Source organism: Peromyscus leucopus, chromosome 2, assembly GCF_004664715.2.
Source record: "Peromyscus leucopus breed LL Stock chromosome 2, UCI_PerLeu_2.1, whole genome shotgun sequence".
In the NCBI taxonomy this organism is placed as follows: domain Eukaryota; kingdom Metazoa; phylum Chordata; class Mammalia; order Rodentia; family Cricetidae; genus Peromyscus; species Peromyscus leucopus.
Genome location: NC_051064.1, coordinates 111,603,229 through 111,623,535, shown reverse-complemented (window position 1 = coordinate 111,623,535; position 20,307 = coordinate 111,603,229). Strand labels below are relative to the sequence as shown.

The 20,307-nt window shown below is 37.6% G+C and overlaps 1 protein-coding gene and 1 non-coding gene across 8 annotated transcripts in view; one reads left to right on the top strand and one right to left on the bottom strand.

Moving 5' to 3' along the window:
* Positions 1 to 20,307, bottom strand: part of Tut4 (terminal uridylyl transferase 4) — a 113,976-nt gene that overhangs the window by 38,421 nt on the left and 55,248 nt on the right. For all 7 annotated transcript variants that reach the window (XM_028888620.2, XM_028888627.2, XM_037202790.1 and 4 more), the window contains 7 exons: positions 17,840 to 18,014; positions 16,495 to 17,192; positions 12,738 to 12,888; positions 10,135 to 10,221; positions 7,010 to 7,113; positions 1,798 to 1,855; positions 1,601 to 1,704 (listed from right to left, as the gene is read on the bottom strand). In XM_028888620.2, the coding sequence (XP_028744453.1) occupies positions 1,601 to 1,704; positions 1,798 to 1,855; positions 7,010 to 7,113; positions 10,135 to 10,221; positions 12,738 to 12,888; positions 16,495 to 17,192; positions 17,840 to 18,014 (1,377 nt within the window). The remainder of the gene's footprint in view (positions 1 to 1,600; positions 1,705 to 1,797; positions 1,856 to 7,009; positions 7,114 to 10,134; positions 10,222 to 12,737; positions 12,889 to 16,494; positions 17,193 to 17,839; positions 18,015 to 20,307) is intronic.
* LOC114707735 lies at positions 8,478 to 8,579 on the top strand. The gene has a single exon (XR_003736700.1). It is a non-coding gene; the product is annotated as a U6 spliceosomal RNA (small nuclear RNA).

Genomic DNA, 20,307 nt, shown 5'->3' with positions numbered 1-20,307 from the left:
AATTGATGAAGGAATTTTAATTACAGAATGGGAAGGACATTATTTCAGAAGGAGGGAGGAGAATAAACTAACATTCAGGATGTCTAAAAAAGTCATAAATTGGAATCATGTTATTATCTAAAATTACATATAATACATATACATATATAGTTAAATAAAATTTCCCTATTGGGCTGAAAATGTTCCCTTCAAAAGCCACAGACTTAAGAAAAAAACCTACACTAGACATGAAAAGCTCCTTATTGAGTCATTGGTCAGGGTTATCCAGAGACTTCCAAAATACAGGCTATTGTTGCCCTTGGTTGCCTCCCAGAGTTTGACAGTAACTTCCTATAGCTTAAGACATCATGTTCTGCCAGGGCTGGAGGGGCTGGGGGTAGCACACACCTTTAATCCCAGCACTCAAGAGGCAGAAGCAGAAGGATCTCTGAGTTCCAGGCCAGCTTGGTCTACAAAGTGAGTTCCAGGACAGCCAGGACTGTTACACAGAGAAACCCAGTCTCCAAAATCAAAAACAAAAAGCAAGACAACATATTCTTCTGAAACATGACCTAAAGGATCCAATCTAGTTCTAACCTGAAAGTCTCTTCACTGAGGACAAGCTTTCCTACAAGAAGACTCCATGCAAGCTTCCAAGAGAGAGAAGTAACCAATATTCCTATTCAGTTATGCCGATGAACTAAAGCAATGGCAAGCATGAAGACATAGCAAAGGTGCAATTATGGTGCACATACCTTGGCAGTAAGCAATGTCTCTCTAATTAGACTCAAGGCCAGCTCAACAAGAAGGAAATCATGCCTGGTACTGGAAACTTGGTCAACAACAGTGAATTCACGGATCTACATGCTAAATATTATTCTACTCAGAGAAGGTATAAGACTCACGCACCAAAGAAACGTCTCTGTGTAACAAATGGAAATCATTCCAGAAAATCACCACCAATCAAATGCAAAGAACAAGTAACCAAGTGAATGAAGCCCAGCCCTAACTGATCCACCTAAACACAACTCCTGAACCTAAGGCTCAGAAATCATAGCAGAAGAGGAGACAGGAAGATTTTAAGAGCCACAGGAGCAGGACATTTGCTAGAAATTTCAAAGAAGCGAAACCTATGAAATCCCAACAACATGGCTGTCTAAACAAGACCTAAAAACAAGGACACCAATAGACACCCTAAAATGAAAGAGGAAATCTCACAGGACCTATCCTAGAAAAAAAATAAGGACAACTAAGGAATGCTAAGAGCAAGAGAAATAGTCTTCCCCAGGGAAGAGCACCCAAATTGGTTATCTAATACCAAGTGACCAGCTCTGAAATCATATACATGCAAGTAAGTAACTTTATATAAACCGAGCAGGTTATATTTATATATTAGGAATATACATACATATATACATCATACATATATACAAACGTACACATACATAATAATTAAAGAAATAGATGCCATCAATTTGTGGAAAGAACATGGGGGTGCATGGGAAGGATGGGAGGAAAGGGAAGAGAGAAAGGGATGCAGTTTTATTTTCATATCAAAAATATATTTAAAATATAGAAGTAAAAAGTACAATGATTGCTGAGCCTATAAAGGAAATCTTACCAATGTGTTATATAGACTGATATCACCTTCTAGTCCACTTCGTCGGTGTTCAAATTTTACAATAGGCACTTTGGCAGTAGTTATAGGCAGAATGTTTCTTAAACCTGAGGGTGAGGGAACAAAAACTTAATCAAGTTAAATACTTTCTATAATGCTAAAAAGTACTTTTGTCAAAAAGATAAGTTATGAAATTTTACCTGGATGCCTCTTAAGAATTTTTGCCAAATTTTCAATTATTTCCTTACAGTTTAATTTCTGGAAAAATAAATGAGAAAGTATGGTTCAATTTGACCTACTGTAAATTCTACTGTAACCATAGCATTTAATACTGGTACTTAAAATTTCTAATCATAATGAGTTGTATAACCTTGTTTACCAAGTAACAGTTCAAAGACCCCATCACCAACATAAACCTGGAACCTGGTAGAAATGCAGACTCTCAGGCCTTTCTATTAAGTATTCTAGGAAGATCCCAAGGGTATTCACACATTGAAGTCTGAAAAGCATGAAGAAAGCAGAATGGTTTTCAATATGTCAATCTGTTTTTGTAGAAAATTATCTATGATATCCATTCTTTTGGTTTTGAATGGGGGAATTTATTAAGAATGTAGTAAGTGGGAATAAAAGAATAAAACAGTAAGCAGTAAAACATTAATAAGAGAGAAGCCCAGGTAACAAAACAGCAAGACCCTTTGAACAAGAGGATCTCAAGCAGAACATTTAGTCAGTTTATTTACTGTTTTACTGTTTTAGTCCTGGTACTATGTATTCAATAAACTAGCTCATTTAAAAAAAAAAAAGAAAAAAGTACAGCTATTGTAGATCATTCTCTATATAAAACATGACTGGTGCAGTTGCAAGAGCTATAAGATGCCATTTCTGCTAAAACTTACTGAATGAAATTAAAGATAGGTTTAGTGAGGGCAAAACACTGTAATGATAAAGAACACAGGCACGCAATTTAGAAAGACCCAGACTCAAATTTTAAAGTATTAACTGTTTTCATGACTGATTCTTAACACCTCCAAGCATCATACTACTATTCTATAAAGTCAAAATAATCATAAGTTTCTGACCTACAGAGTTACTGGAGAATTACATAAAACCTATTAAAAAGCATTCAGCAGCCCAGAGGTGAAGGCACATGCCTTTAATCCCAGCACTCAGGAGGCAAAGGCAGGCAGATCTCTATGAGTTTGAGGCCAGCATGGTCTTCAGATAGTTCTAGGACATCCAGGACTGTTACACAGAAAAACCCTGTCTCCAAAAACCAAACAAAAACAAAACCCCAAAAGCACCATCAAGTCTGATACAAGAAATGCACTTGAAGTTTTTGAGCTATTTTTTTTTTAAAATGATAATGTGGTGTTTCTGGTTCCAGAAAAGGCAAAGCTACACAGAGAAACCCTGTCTTGAAAAAAAAAAATTTAACCATGTGTATATGGGAATGTATGTGTGCATGCACTACATGTGTGGGTGCCCAAGGAGGCTCAAGACCTCCAATCCTCTGGAACTGGAATTACAGGTAGCTTTTGAGCTGCCTGACTTGGGTGCTGAGAATCAAACTTGGGTCCTCTGGATGAGTAAGTAATACACTTTTAAGTGATGAGTCACTTCTCCAGCTTGTGAATTATTTTCTAACAGAAGATACACTGGTAGAACTACAGGTGCCCAAAAGCTTGACCTTGTTCCAACCTTACAAATGGTACCTGACTTTGAAACATAAATACTTACAGCAGGGTTGGGAATATGGCTCAGTTACAGAATGCTTGACTAGCATACACAAGGCTCTGGGTTCAATCTATAGGAACACTTGGGATTCGGAGTCAAGAGAGTGAGACGCTCTAGACCAGACTGGGCTACATGACACCCTGTGATAATGTAGCACAGCACAGTACATACAGCACAGAACAGCACTGCACAACACAGATAAAAACAAAACTAAGCCGGGCGGTGGTGGCGCACGCCTTTAATCCCAGCACTCGGGAGGCAGAGCCAGGTGGATCTCTGTGAGTTCGAGGCCAGCCTGGGCTACCAAGTGAGCTCCAGGAAAGGCGCAAAGCTACATAGAGAAACCCTGTCTCGAAAAACCAAAAAAAAAAAAAAAAAAAAAAAAAAAAACTAAAATAAACAGATGGAGCCAATGAGTTTTATCTGAGACATACATGATTACTGATAAAAAAAAAATAAAATAAAACCAATAGATACACTGGTGAAAGATCTCTACAAGGGTCCATCCACTCCTCCTCTATGCTCTAACAATGGACTGAAACACTTCTCCCCTACCCAGTCAGTCTCCTTCTTCACTAGAGTTGGGACACGCTCATTCACATGAACAAAGTTGGGAACACAAAGAAAAGCATGCCCATAACCCCACTGCTGAGACTGTACTGGGAAAAATGTCTCCTTATATATCAAGATTATTTAGAGAACTTTCAACTTCATAAATAGAGGTTTGATTCTACATTATCATTAATACTATAGTCGGCTACATTATGGGCTAAGAAAATAAGTACAGAGAGGCAGTAAGATACAATATGAAGAGCAGGAACCACACAACCCTAGACAGAAATGCTGGCTTCCACATGTACAAGATGAGTGAGGTGTGGTTAAATAAGTCAATCTGTCTTTTTTTGGGGAAAGGGGTACCATTTATTTATTTGTTTGTTTATTTATTTATTTACTTGTATGAAGGAAGAGGGAGCACCACAGCACACAGGGAGGTCAGAGGACAACTTGCTGAAGCCAGTTCTCTCTCCTTCCACCAGGTGGATCCCAGGATCAAACTTCGGTTATCAGGCTTGGAAACAACCATCTTTACCTACTGTACTATCTCTACAGCCCCTGGCTTATCTTTCGAAGCGTCAATCTTCTCATTTTGAAAATGGGGTAATTAATAACTACCTCAAAATGAGTTAAGAATGAAAAAGAATAAAGCATGTGTAAGTGTATACAGCAACTGAATAAGTGTTAGTTTCCCCTCCCATCCAAAGTAAAATTTCTAACCTTCAGTCATTTTAACATTGGTTCTATGGAAAAGATGCCACCACCCTAAAATTACAATTAATTTTTAGAATGTAATCCATTTATAAATTAGACTACTGCCTGTATTTTCTACTTACAGAATACATAACAGAGTGAGAGTGTAAAAAAGAAACAGAGTAACCAAGATCAATGCTTACAACCAAATAGAAGTAACAGCTTCTCATTGGGTCTAATGGAAGAATTCCAACTTGTGGTTAGCTCATCCAATTCATTATTAGACTCTTGAAAGTTTCAAAGACCTAGCTGTTACATTAAAACAAGATGAATATCCATGTCTGGGTCCATGGCCCCATGGTGGCTGGTGTCTAAGGTGGTGACCGTGGCTCATGTTGCCACCAAAGGCTCTGTAGATGCCTGGGGTCTGGTACCCGAAGGCCAAGGCGCCACAGCGGCTGTGCTAATCTGGATGGACTGTGCTGCCACCAGGGCCGTGGTGGTATCTGGACCTAAGCTGCTGCAGAGGGTCATGTCTGGGTCCAGGTCATGCTGGAACTGAGGTCTGTGGTGATGTCCATGGACTGTGTTAGCATGGAGGTCATTGGAACTATGCTGTGCTGCACCATCCCTGCCCTTCACTGGCCCTGACCCTTATGGATACTGCAGCAGGTAAGCTGTCCCTACTCCTCAGGGGAGAGCTTGCCAGCACTAGGAAAAGATGGCCCCACCCCTCACCACAGGCATGCACCTCACCTGGGCAGCACAATAGAACTGACCCTGCCCCACCTCATCTGCCATTCAGTGGCATGGGTGAAGGAAAGATGTCCTCCTCCCCACTGTGGCCCTTATCTGTGGCAGGCAAGAAAGCTGGTACTGAGGTCCTAGAGTGAGAAAACTAGCTGCAGTACAAAGGAGAGTGGGCCCTGCACCCTGCCTGGGCAGCACACTAGAGCTGACCCTGTTAGGGGGAATGGGGCAAGGATGGACAAGAAAATGAGCTAGCCCTAAGGACATGAGAGCAGGAGAACTAACCTCCTTGCACGCCCTACCCTCATATTCCCCCTATAGCAATCAGGACAGAGGGCCTTGCACCTTGACTGGACAAAACAGTAGAGCTGGCTCTGGTGATGTGAATGTGGAGGACCTGGATCTAAGGACCAGAGAGGAGAACTGGCCCAACTCCTAGCTGTAGGCTGCACTGGATGAGCTAGCCGAAGCAGTTCTGGAGAGCTCACCTGGGTAGTGATGATGAGAAGAAGTTGGTGGGCTGACCAACCCAGATACCACCCAGGTGCAGAACCAGGGTTATGAGTTTGCCCACCCCAACCTCCATCAAATCTATGAACTTTTGAAGCATGTGAAAGGGATGAACTGTAGTAGAATATCAGATGTGTTACTTTTGCTTACATTACATTTGTTTAACTCTGTGAAGCTGCATTACTGTGCCTGTCAAGGCAGGAGAAAGGACAGGAGGGGCTGGCAGGCAGAGAGAATATATAGAGGGAGAAATCTGGGAGAAGGGAGAGAGGAGCCAGAAAAGGAAGAGGACTCCCTCCAGGGGCCAGCCACCCAGCTACACAGCAAGCCCCGGAGAAAGAGTAAGATTTACAGAAGTTAGAGAACAGGAAAAACCCAGAGGCAAGAGGTAGTCAAAATAAGTTAAGGAAAGCTGGCAAGAAACTAAGCCAAGCTAAGGCCAGGCACTTATAAGTAAGAAGAATAAGCTTCCATGTCTGATTTGTTTGGGAGTTGGGTGGCGCTCCCCACCCCCCCCACCCCCGCCCCAAGACCCAAAACTAATAACCACAAACCAACAGATCCAAAATAGCAGGATCTCATGACACAGAACCACAACAGGATGTCCAAGAGGAGCCCCAGAGAGAGCCCATTATAGGTGGTGTAACAGAAACCAAAGGCCTCAAGCCTGACCAATGACTTGTGACAATGAACACTTGCAAGCAAAGATAAATGGATAAAGGGTAAACTGTGTGACTCAAAGAGCCACACTACAGCTTCCACAAGATTCTTCTTCTTTTTTGTTTCTTTGTTTTGTTTGGTTTTTGGGTTTTATTTTAAATTTGGTTTTGATTTGGCAGGGAGGTTCTAAGCGCAGAGGGCAAATGTGAGGAGACGTGGAGATAAGTAGGATCAGAATGCATGATATGAATACACAAAAAAAAATCAATAAAAGATAAAAAAAGGATGAATAGTAAATTAACTTGTTTTAAGTCTGAATATTTTTAACAGATTTCAACAGTTTGAATATCTTCTAAATCCATAACGCTAATGCTTCTACATCTCAAACACTACTACTAACACATTGATACAAAAAATGGTAATATGTATAATCAGTATCATGTACAAAATTAACACATTAACCATTAGACAAAAACAAACTTTCAAATCCCTTCAAATATTAACTCTTACCTCTGCATTTTCATGGCCTTCCAGAGTCATACAAATATCCAGGTCACTATCACGGAATCCAAATCCATTCTTTGAAGAACCAAATAAACACAATCTTGCCTTTTCTAAGCTCAAGAAAACAAGTCAATGAGCAGATTAGAGGAGTAATCCAACATCTACAAATAGCTTAACACAAAGTGATACACTGAGAAATTCCAAAACATCCAACCCTAGCTAGGATCTTTTGCTTAGGTTCTTTTTTTCCCCTTGGTTTTTTGAGACAGGGTTTCTCTATGCAGCACTGGCTGTCCTAGAACTCAATCTGTGGACCAGGCTGGCCTCAAACTCACAAAGATCAGCCTGACTCTGCCTCCCAAGTACTGGGATTAAAGGCTTGCTTAGGTTCTTATGCCCAAGTAGCTAACTGCATTTTCTTTTTAACATGTCATAAACCGAACATGCCTAAACTACCACATTCAAACCTTCTATTATTCCTATAATCCCAACTGTGATTGGTAAAGTTCATTGTCAGTTTATGGGGGGAATCTCTAGACATGTTTATGAGAGATTATCTAGATTATGTTAACTGAAGTGGCAAGATCCACCCTTAATGTGGGTGATATGATTCCATGGACTAAATAAAAAGGAGAAATTGAGGTGAACACAAGCATTCATTATTTCCTGCTTCCTAACTGGATACATTGTGACCAGCTGTCTCCTGTTCCTGCTACCATGATGGATCCTAGTCCTGGAAACTATAAGCCAAAATAAATCCTTCCATAAATTACTTTTCTCAGGTCTTTTGTCAAAGCAATGAGACAAGTAATTAAAACACCAACTCTCAGCAATCAGTATCATTATCTATTTAAGATGCTCACCAGAAATATATAAGGTCCTTAATACCTTGCTCAACCTACATAAGCCAATCACCAAGACCTTTAGCTTCTTCCAACTTAACTACCTACCACTTACTGCTGTTCTTCAACACCAGTACCAAAGGTTAAGCTCAATAGCCTATAACTTGACTCTCAAAAGTAAACTAGTTCTTTCAATGTACAATTTTAAGTACTTTTAAATTATCACCTCAATATATAGGGTCAATTTTCCTCCCATAATCACTCTAATTCACTAGATATAAATCATGTTAGAGTTATGCCTTGTCATTTAAGAGTTCTATAACACTTTTCAAACAAGTTGTAACTTAAGAGTTTAATTACACATTTATATTAATTTGTTTATTAGTTGGAGCATGCCACCATGCACATGTGGACAGAGGAAAACTTGTGTGGGTTGGATCTCTCTTTTCACTGAGTGAGGCCCGAGATTGAACTCAGATTGTCAGACTTGTTGGCAAGTGACTTTACCTGCTGAGCCATTTCCTTGTCCCTTAATTACATAGACAACAAATCCTATATTTTGGAAAAAAAAAATCTGTCCACGTAATACTGATTAAATTTCAATGATAACTAAGGGGATAAAAGAACCTATGGTGCTCACTTCAGCAGCACATATACCAAGACTGGGACAATAGAGATTAGCAAGGCCTCTCTGCAAAGATGGCAAATAAACTTGTAATGCATTCCAAATATTTTTAAAACTTTATTTGTGCACGTGTGTGTGCACCACAACACATGCATGGAGATCAGAAAACAATTCATGGAAGTTGGTTGTCTCCATCCATCTAAAGAATCAAATTCAGGTCACTAAGCTGAGAACCTTTACCCAATGAGTCATCTCACTAGTCCAAGTGTTCTATATTTTTATGAGTTTTACTTTGAATTCTACTAAAGTAAAATATCCTTTAAAGTATTCTCAATATAAAATATTTCAAGGTATGAGACTGTTTCTCAAATATACAATATATTCATAAAAAGAGGCAATGATGATCAAATAGAATTGAGTATGAGCTTTATCTAAAAGAGAAGGGGGACTTCAGATTGGTCTGGACCTCATCAAATAGGATAGGTGGCCAGGGAGCACCAGGGACAGAAGGCCTGTCTTTGCCTCCTCAGTACTGAGTTTATAAATGTGTACAAACGTGTATTCATGGGCATGTATGTGTGGGCATGTATGCACACATGCATGCAAGTTTTGGTACAGACCAAAAGAGTGCTGAGTCTCTAGAATTACAGACAGTCCACTGGACACTGAGAACTGAACTCAGGTTCTCTGGAAGTGTTCTCATTCACTGAGCCATCTCAGCCCCTGCACTCTATGTTTTTACATTGGTTCTGAGAATAAAACTCAGGTCCTCATGCTTACCACATTTACAAGTGAGCCATCTCCGATGCTCTAAATAAATTACTATAAATACCCTTTTCTAAAATATGTGATCATAGACCTCTTGATTCTTTATGCTCACACTAAAAATTTGCTCTGCTATTCTGGAGCAAAAGCCTTCAGATCATGCTTAGTTTTTCTTTCCTTTACACCACACATACACTAGCAATTCCTGTTACCCTCAAATGTAACCCAATTCTGACCACTTACCTCCTCCACTTCTGTGCTTCATCTATACTTATGTCACAGTTCTCTGCAATGTTCTTGCTTGTACTCTTAGAGTGCTATAATCTGTTTTCTGAGATGATATCACTTAATGCTAAAAATTCTACATAGCTTTCATTAAACAAAAAGTCCTTGTACCAACGTCCAAAGGGTTCTAATGATCTAATCTTTAGGATACCTCTATGACCTCATCTTTCTATTACAACATATCTTACACATCCCACTCCAAACACACTGAACCTCCAATCAGTCTTTAAAAATGTCAGACATAATCTAAGACTCGGTACCCACCCTTTCTTTCTATAATGTTCTCTCCTTGGAAATTCATATAATGTGTCCCTTCATATTATTCAGACTCAACTCAAATGCTACCTCATGAGAGATTTACTACACCATCTATCACTTCTTTTATCATCACACTTTTAATAGCATTTACTATTTATTGATTATATTTATTTAACTTGACTGCTATACCCTCTTAAATATACTCATGAGAGCAGTTTCTCTTTTATAAGTAATACAGCCACAGAAACTAGAATAGTACTTAACATGTAACAGTTAAACATTTTTAAGTCAATCAAAATCAAAACCATGTGATTATAGTAACAACAACAACCACCAACTTTTAGCCTATGACATACCATCATATTCTTTTTGAATAAACTTTTCCAAGCCAATTAAAATTTGCTCCCTGTTGTGCTGCTCAGAGCAAGGTGGTGATAATTCATCTATATGAAAAAGAGAAAGAAAAGTGAAAATAGAATATAAAAATTCCTTCAGGTCTTTAACCTAAAAATTTTTATTCAACGTTTTCACTACTTATGACTTTAAAACCATAAATGATATTAGAGAAAGGGCAAGGGAACAAAAAAGAAAAAAGATTTTAAATATATTTATGTTATACATGATAATTTTCCTTATAATCTACAAATACATTTACCTTTTGAAACTAATTAATACTGTCTTCTTCAGATATTTAACCCTTTCCCACAATCATATTTCCCTCTATCTCACTGTGTTCAGTTTCCAAAGCATTCATTTAAATATCTTGTCAAGATTCCTATTTTTCCTATGAACTACTCAACCTCCTTGCAGCTTTGATATCTCACCTTGATTTAAATTTTATACTATTTCAAATTGCCTGCCACAGACTATCATATGACTTTCTAATGTTCGCTGTTTGATTCTCAACAAGATCACACAAATATCTTAATAACAGTCTCCCTCACCCCATCTTCTCCAAAGACTCATACCCAAAACTCTATATAGTAACAGAAATAACATAAGAACTTACTTAAAAATTTGTTATGATTAATAATCACCTTTACAATTAATATTTACCTTTATAAAGGAAATATATTAGGCTGGAGGGATGGTTCTGAGCACTAGGTGCTATTCCATAGAACCCAGGTCCAATCCCCAGCACCCAGAAGATGGCTCATAACTGTCTGTAACTCTAGTTCCAGGGAATCTGATACTCTTTTTTTTTTTTCCCTCCTTGAGACAGGGTTTCCCTGTGTAGTTTTGGTGCATGTCCTGGATCTCGCTCTGTAGACCAGGCTGGCCTCGAACTCACAGAGATCCACTTGGCTCTGCCTTCCGAGTGCTGAGATTAAAGGTGTGGGCCACCACCGCCCAGCGATACTCTCTTCTGGCCTCTGAGGTCATGCACACCACACATGTGGTGTACAGACATACTTGAAGGCAAAACACCCATACACAGAAAATAATTTTTAAAATAGTAATAATAATTTTAAAAAGCAAATACATGAGTACTTACAGTTGAGAGAGAAACTGAATAGATGAAATATAGCTGTTTTCTTTTTGGTTTGGGACTGTGAAACTATTCTATATATTCTCATCATGGATAGGTGACATACATCTTATGGGTTAGTTAAGTACATGTGTTAAAAAGAGATTTGGTCCTAGACGAGGATGCTATTGAGATAGAACCTTTAAGAGGTATAACAATAGTATGAAGTCTTCCAATCATAGGGAACACATCCTTGAAGAGGAGAAATATTGGAATCCTACATGCTTCCTCTTCTCTTCTGCATAGCAACTTTGAGAGGAATGGTTTTGTTATACCACGCACTTCTGCTACAATGTACCAACCACCTCATCATAGGCACAAAGTGAAAGAACGAATAGGCCCTAGACTAAATCCCCTCAAATACTAAGCCAAAATAAAACTATTTTTCTTTTAAGTTGATCCCTCTGAAATTTAGCCTAACATGATTAAATTCTAACACAAAAATCATGGAACCAAGAGTAAACCAAAGTGAATGAGAACAAAGTATAATGATATATATTTATAATGATTCCATGTAAACCCACTATTTTGAAGGCTAAAACTAAAAAAAATTAATAAAACTGTTATAAGGTATACAAATTTTACAAAATGATATGAGATCAAAGGATCTCAGGATGGAATGCAGACTGTGACAAAAGAATCTATTTTATGAATATATGAAAAGCCTTCACTCAAGGGAGTAGGACAAAGGTAAAGAACCTAAGTAATTTTGAAAATGAATATAAGCCTTCTAGTGATTTCCACGGCTACAGAAACCCTGCTTCAAAAATAAAACAAAAACAGCTGGGCAGTGCTGGTGCACACCTTTAATCCCAGTGCTAGGGAAGCAGAGGCAGGTGGATCTCTGTGAGTTCAAGGCCAGAAGGTCTACAGAGCGAGTTCCAGGACAGTCAGGACTGTTACACATAGAAAAACAACAACAACAAAACAACAAAAGAGGTAGGAAAAAGCGTTGAGGATGCGATGGAAGAGAGGTAAGCAGCAGAGGTCACAACAGCTTGGCTCAGCAAGCATGCAATGGCACAGCGGACCCTGTGCTGGGTAGGGACACCAAGGTGAATCACACACAGGCCCTACACTTGCAGTACCCATACACTAACTTCATATAGTTACTGAAAGCTTGAGATATGCCAGTTGAATTTTTAACTTTACTTAGCTTTAACTGATCCTAATTCAATAAGCACAAAAAATTAATAACTATAATATTAGATAACTCAATTATCCAGTCTAAGTGTCTTAAAGTGGACTCAATTGTATTTTCCTTAGCATTTAACACAGTACCCTGAATATGTTCAGCATTTAGTAAATAACTATGCTTGATTTTTATTAATAAAGGAACCTCTGCCCAGTCAGAACTGAAAATTGTTTTTGAATTTAAAAATTTCAGTACCTAACAATCTACTTCCAGTAGTTTTAGTACCAAATACTTACCAAAACATCTTTTACATACTAAATCAAGTATTTCTCGAAATCGGTTTGTCATTGGTGGTAGAGGTTTTAGATCAATTTTCCTGAAATCCTCTGGGCAATCGTTTTTTGAATGGCCATCCTTTTTGCAGATGCTGCATACTATTGTTGGCGGCTAAATAAAGGTTTAAAAAAAATCCAATGAACATTTAAGTTATTTCAATACTTAGAAAACAGATCCAAAAATATAGCAGCAACAAACACTATGCAGTTAACTTAGTTCAGACAACCTATTCATTCAGGAGATTCTTTTAACAAGCTGTCATGAAGTCCAATTAATATAAAAACATTTTAACTACTTTCCTATCCCACCAAAATTACATAAAAAACAATTCAGCTGGAAATATAAGATACAGGAATTAGCAGGCAATACAAAAGGTTTGTATTAATTCAAACAGCCTGATCAACTCCCAAAGGAAACATATACCTTGTATTTATTTCTCTGGGTTTTTCCCCCCAACATTTATCTTTATTTTATAGTGTACTGGTGTTTTGCCTACACGTGTATCTGTGCACCACTGGCATGTCTGGTGGCATTGGATTCCCAGGAACTGGAGTTACACATGATAGTGAGCTACCATGCCGAGGGTGGTACTAGAACCAGGGTCCTCTGAAAAAGCAGCAAGTGTACTGCTGAGCCATCTCTCTAGCCTCCATGTATCTGGTTTGTAAGACAGGGTTTCAGTAGCCCAAGTCAGCCTCAAACTGGTAATCAAGAACTTCTGATCCCCCTGCCTCTGTTTCCCGAGTGCTGGGATTACTGGTATAAACTACCACACTTTGTTTATATAGTGCTGGAAATAAAACTCTGGGCCTCATGCATATCAGTATTCTACCAATAAAGCTACATTCCACAGTTCCTACCTTGCATTTTTAATTAACTGAGATCTAATAAAGTTATTCATAAAGAAATTTTAAACTGCATCTTTCATTTTACTCCAAATATTTTCTGTCTTCAGAATCAATCAAGCTAGTGTGTAAAACTGTATTATGGTTTGTTCTCTGGAGACTGATTCTAAAACTTAGGTCCATATAATGAAGTAGTTAATAGCTACTATCTGAATTTCCAAATTCTATGACATCATTTTAAAGATCTAGCAGAACACCAAGACAGGTGGATCAAACAGTAAATACTTATGCCAACTAGTTTAAAAAAAAAAAAAAAGCACACATGGTTAAGGAAGATTGCTATACCATATTGTTATTATGTATACTTAAAAGATTTCCTCCAATGTTAGCCTGGACATTTATATAGCCATAAACTCTTGATTCAAATTCTACAACAAAGGGGACCGGAGAGGTGGCTCAACGTTTAAGATCACTGGCTGTTCTTGCAGAGGACCTGGATTTGATTCCTAAAACTCACAAGTCGGCTCACAACTATCTTTAACTTTAGTTCCAGGGGGACAGACAACCTCTTCTGGCCTCATTAGGCACCAAACATATATGTGGTGCACATACACACATATAGGCAAAATACTCATACACGTAAAATTAAAAAAAAGTAAACATCAGATTATATACATAACTTCTAGAGAAATAATGTCATAAAACATTATGGTTTTATGGTGGTGGCGTACGCCTTTAATCCCAGCACTCAAGAGGCAGAGCCAGGCGGATCTCTGTGAGTTGGAGGCCAGCCTGGTCTACAGAGTGAGATCTAGGATAGCAACAAAACTACACAGAGAAACCCTGTCTCGAAGGAAAAAAGAAGTTATGTGGCTATGCAATTAAGAGTACTACAGAAACTGCTATCTGCTTTTATCTTCTGTTTTTTGAGACAAAGTCTTACTGGCTATTCAATCCAAGTGGGTCTCAAACTCACAATTTCCCTGTTTTACTCTTCCAAGTGCTGGAATTACAGGCACACCTAGCCACAATGGATTTTTTTATGTTACAGATTACTAGTAAAGTAAAAATAGAAGATATGGTACTTACCTTAGTATAAATTTGGGGGAGGGAGTTATTAGGAATGTAAACTATAATTCTTTAAGAGGTTTTTCTAACAATCTGTCATTTAGTTAGTCTTTTCAACAGTCTATACAACTAAATACTGTGACCTGGATAATATGCAACATATGTAATCTTATACAAAATAAAGAAATACCACCTGGGTAGAGGAGGAAAAAAAGGAGAAGTGTGGAGCCAAAGATATAAAATTTCATTTATACAAAATATACAGGTTCTGGGAAGCCACAGTTGTGTAGGCCTATGATTAATACTGTTTTACAATGTTAAAACTTGCTAGAGATTAAAGTTACCACAAAACAAAACAAAAAAAAAAAAAAAAAGGCAGAGAAAGGACTTTTTGAGATGATGGATATATTTGTGGCATTTTCAGTGGTCAGTAGGTATTGACTTATCTCTAACACATCAAAAGTTGTGCATGTATAATATCTATAGCCTTTTAAAATACTAATCTGGGCTGGAGAGGTTGCTTAGCAGTTCAGAGCACTGGCTGCTCTTGCAGAGAATCCTGGATTCAATTCCTAGCACCCACATAGCAACTTACAACTATCTTTGTTAACTACAGTTCCCATGGATCCAATATCCTCTTCTGGCCTCTCAGGGCATCTGACAGGCAAGTGTACAAAAACATACATGTAGGCAAAATACCAATACACATTAAATAAGAATAGTTTTTAAAAATCCAATCTTATCTTAATAGTATTTTTTAAAATCCTATATTATGTGCATGTGTATGCACCTCTGTGTGTGTGTGTGTGTGTGTGTGTGTGTGCGCGCGCGTGCGCGCGCGCGCGCGCTTACAGTGCCCACAGAGGTCAGGAGAGGAAGTCGTTCCATAAAACTGGACAGATGAGAGGTAAGCCAACAAGTGGATCTTCTTAACCACCTAGTCATCTCTCCAGTATCAACAAAACAGATTTTTTAAAACAGAAATATTGCTCAGTAAATAGGTTAACAAGCTTAAAGCTTGTCAACAAGTAATTACTGATAAAATAATAAGTGATTTTCAAGTTCATTTTTCCCTCAATAATGTACTATGCTTACAATTAAGTATAAATAATCATTTTGTCATCTAGATGCAGATATTTTAGTAATATACACCGTACTTGAAGGAATGCAATTTAGCTGAAACTCTTTTATTAACTTATTACTTATTTTCTAGTCCCCATAGTACTTTGTACACTCTCAAGAGTTTAAGTTCAGATTCTTTCACTTAGAAGGACAGGACTCCTGTAATTCACAAAGGATATTAAAAAGGCCAGGAACGTTCAGTGTCAGAATAGAATCTAGATTCTCCATTTTTTTTGATGCTTGTTCTTAGTTTTAACTACAACTTAACAGTATAGTTATACATTCCCACCAAAAATAAAAAGGAAAAATTATTGAAATTTAAAACTTTGCTTTCTTTTTAAAGAGAAAAATAATTTTATATATATATAAATGAGAACTTTAAAATATACACTGCTTTGCTAATCTGATTTTCATAATATCAGATAAATCATTTCACATATTAAAAAAAAGAGAAGAAAACTAAATACTAGTAGATTTTTGATGCATTCTTGTACTTTATATGCTCTATTTAACTGAAACTACAGGGGAAATATAAAGAATAAAAGACAAATACACATCAAAGTATCATTCCAAAACAAGTCACTACCATAGAAGCTATTTTATGTTACTATTAATAAATCTAAAAACTATCAATAGGCATATAGTAATGACAAAGTTTTACCAATTGTTTACTGTATCCTACCTTGCCAGAGGTTAAAATAAACTTATCAAACACATAATACAATTCCTGGGAAGGGAGGTTATCATCATCAATAAAGTCAGAAGCAACTTCTGTAGCTTTGCAGTTGCAAGAGGTAGCAGATACGTTGTTGCACACAATCTGATGTGAACTTTCCATTTCTGAATTTGATCTGCAGTCTGTTCCAGCAGATTCAGCTCCATCAGGAGACCCAATGTAATTACACTGGATGAGTTCCTTCTTTAAAGAAGTTTCTGAAGGTGTTAAATCACCTTGTTTCTCAACTGATTTTTGCTCTAATTCACTACCTTCACTGGCAGTAGAAAGAGATGAAGAATCTTGTCCATGGTCAGCCAAACCTAGTTCATTTACCAACAAATTGTCTTTGTCAACAATACATCTCTGTGATGTAAACTCCATTTCATCATATTTAACAGGTTGACCTCTTTCTGCATTTACTTTTTCTGCACTTTCTCCAAGATGAATGCAACAGTTGGTTGCCATACAATCAGATTTCACTGGTTTCTTATTGCTTATTTTCCCCTTCTCTTTTTTCTTGAAATCCACTGAAGATTTATTTCCGCCCTTCCTTTGAGGACAAGCAAAATACCGATAAGCTGCCCTGAATCTCTCCACAACATATTCGTAAACAAGCTGGCTGTTTAAGCTCCGTGCAACATTCCTCTTGATTGAAAATGGATCTAGTGAAAAAGAAAATGATCAATGGCTAAATTTCTACTAGCAAATTACATTTCCACGCTTACACAAACAGGTTTTAATAGCTAGAATATAAACAGAGATTATAAGTTTTCTAACCTAGGATCCTAATGAGTTCTAGAAAACAGAGCAGAAGAAAGACAAATGTGGTATCTTTTGTTTCTTCCATAAAATGAAAATCTAGAAGGGAAAAATTGATTTATAAGAGAATAGGTATAGTCCATTCAGTAATTAGTTTCAATCCTATTACTAGAAGCTGTGCCACTCTGCTTCCCTATACACTGCCACCGAATGAACATTTCAACTTCCAGGGCCCATAGTAACAACTTCATTTCTTGTCACAGTGTCTTTTAAAACCATGATCTTACTCTTAGCCCAAGCTGAACAAAACTCAATATGGCAATTCCCTCGCCTAAGCCCCCCAAGTGCTGTGATTGCAGGAATAAACAACTACATCTGGCTTTCTGTCATAGCATAATTATGTGCTTGGAATTTGATGGGGAACCCAGGCAATATCAATTGTCATTTTCTTCAGCATATCCAAGGAATAAAGCTTAGAATACAGTGTTAGATGGTTAAGGAGCACACACACAAAACAGCTCACACATGTACAACAAACATATCATCTCACCTTCAATGGCTATTCGTCTTTTAGGCCAGTTCTTGTTCTCCCTTGTTAGAATATCCTGTATCCGTACACATATGACATATTCTTCCAAAGCAAAATCCAGTGTGTAAAATTTTAGCAACTCCAACCACAACTGTCCCAAGGGTACCTGATTTGGTGATTCCAATGTTAAAGGAGACTGGAAGAGAAAATACTTTTCATTAAAGTTTCTCAAAGTTATAAAATCAGTAAGTTGTTAATTAGAAAAAAATTTAAATGTATATTTTCAAAAACAGGCATAAAGAAAGCATTTCCAAAAGCAAAAGCAAAAAAAAAGTCAGTTTGAATTACAGAAATTCAAGGAATTCTGTGTTTTTTCATTAAGCCAGTGACTATCAAGTTTGACTGCACATAACAATCACCAGGTGAGCATGAAATTCCATACCACTAAGAATCTAATTTAACTGATCTGTGATGTCTGGACTGATGATTAGGGTTTCTGTATGTGTAAGTGTGTGGGGTGAGAACACTGCAGATGAAAGCTAGGGGCTTGCACAATGTTAAGCAAATGCTGTGCCACTGAGTAGAATCTCCAATCCTTGTAGGGCTTTTTTTTTTTTTTTTAAAAGTAGGTATATGAGCTTGAGTCAGGGTTTCATCCTGTAATGCATGCTAGATTCTAGCTCAAGATACAACCTCCTGAGTCACCTATCCTTTAAAATTTTTTTAAAGCTCTTTGTAGTGAACTTCATGCACAGTCAAGGTTGTAAACTACTGGATAGCTATTACAATTTGTGTTGCAAAATTTACTTTCAAAATTAAAAAAAAAAATCTGTCATTCAGCAAACATTTCTTTAGAACCTACTATGTTCCTGGATTTGTGCTAGGGATATCATAATAAAGAAAACTCACATTTATGTGTGATTTCACAGAATACCTACCATCCTTATTCACACTTCTAAAACCTAAACCTACATTAACAATTCTATGAAGCACACACTACAGAGGAAGGATCTGACTGAAGACATCCTGGCTACTGTGTCTGTGTTGTGAAACCCTGCACAATACTGCCACCCAAAGGAGGAGAGGTCCAACTATAGACTGTTAGGACAGAGAGATGATTTTGACAATTGCATTAAAAATTAAATGCTAAGGTGGGATTTGGGATGATCTTTGGAAAGAAGCCAAGGTCCTTGCCTTCATGGACCAATAAAAGAAAACAAACATACTTGATAGGTAGACTAAATAATTAAGTTAGAAGCAGCTAAGTACCATGGGGGGAAAAAGTTGAACATAACAAAAAGGGTGGGGATACAAGAACAGGAAAATTAACAGTGTTAAATTGAGTGTCTGATCAGTTTTGTCAAGAAATCCTGACCTGATGAAAAGAGAAATGTGTTGTAGGAATGGGGAACAGATAAACATATATAACACAAAAGAGTGACCTGCTTTAAAGAGAAAACCATTTTCAGCATCACAGGAAGGAAGGAAAGTGGAGGAGAAGGAAGGAGGAAAACACTAAAAGTTAGTGTAGTAGAAGAAGAAGCAAGGAAGAATCCAATAACTATTTGCTTTTTTCCATCTAAATGAAATGAGAAAACAACTGAAACATTTTTGTGTAAGGACAAGTGCAATATCTGACAACTTCTTTTATGTTTTTCAAAACAAGGTTTCTCTGTTTAGTCCTTGCTGTCCTAGAACTCACTTTGTAGACCAGGCTGGCCTGGAACTCAGAGATCCACCAGACACTGCCTCTCGAACGATGGGATTAAAGGTGTACGCCACCACTGCCCAGTCTGACTTAAATTTTTAACAACAACTCAAATTATTACGTTGCTGAGTACAGATAAAGGGTGAAAGTACATGTAGGAATGTTAGAAGACAGTGGCAAAAATCCAGGCCAGGATAATAGTGGCTAGGACCAGGATGGTAACAGTATACAGTTAAAGGTGAGGAATTCTGGATATATTTTGAAGTAAAAATAACAGGATTCAAGATTTTGTGACATACTTGACATAAGGTTTTCATGAAAGAAAGGAATAAAGTTTTAAACGAAATACTTGAAAAGACAGAGTACCATCAACTGATGAAACATGAAAAATTTGAAGTTTGAGAGTAACATCCAAAGTTCAGTTTAGACATAGCAAGATACTTAAGATGACACTAAATAGGCAGCTAGATATAATTACATAGTTCAAGAAAGAAGACTTTGTCATCCAACAGATGGCACTTAAAATCAAATGGACTGGACAGGATCACCTACCGCAAGAAAGTAGATAAACCAGAAAAAGAAATTGGGCTGGAGAGATGGCTCAGCAGTAAAAAGCACTGGCTGCTCTTTCCAGAGGACCCAGGTTCAATTCCCAGCACCCACATGGCAGCTCACAACTGTCTGTAACTCCAGAGCCAGGAGATTGGCTTTTTCACACAGACATACATACAGGCGAAATACCAATACATATAAAACATAATAAAATCTTTAAAGAAAAAAG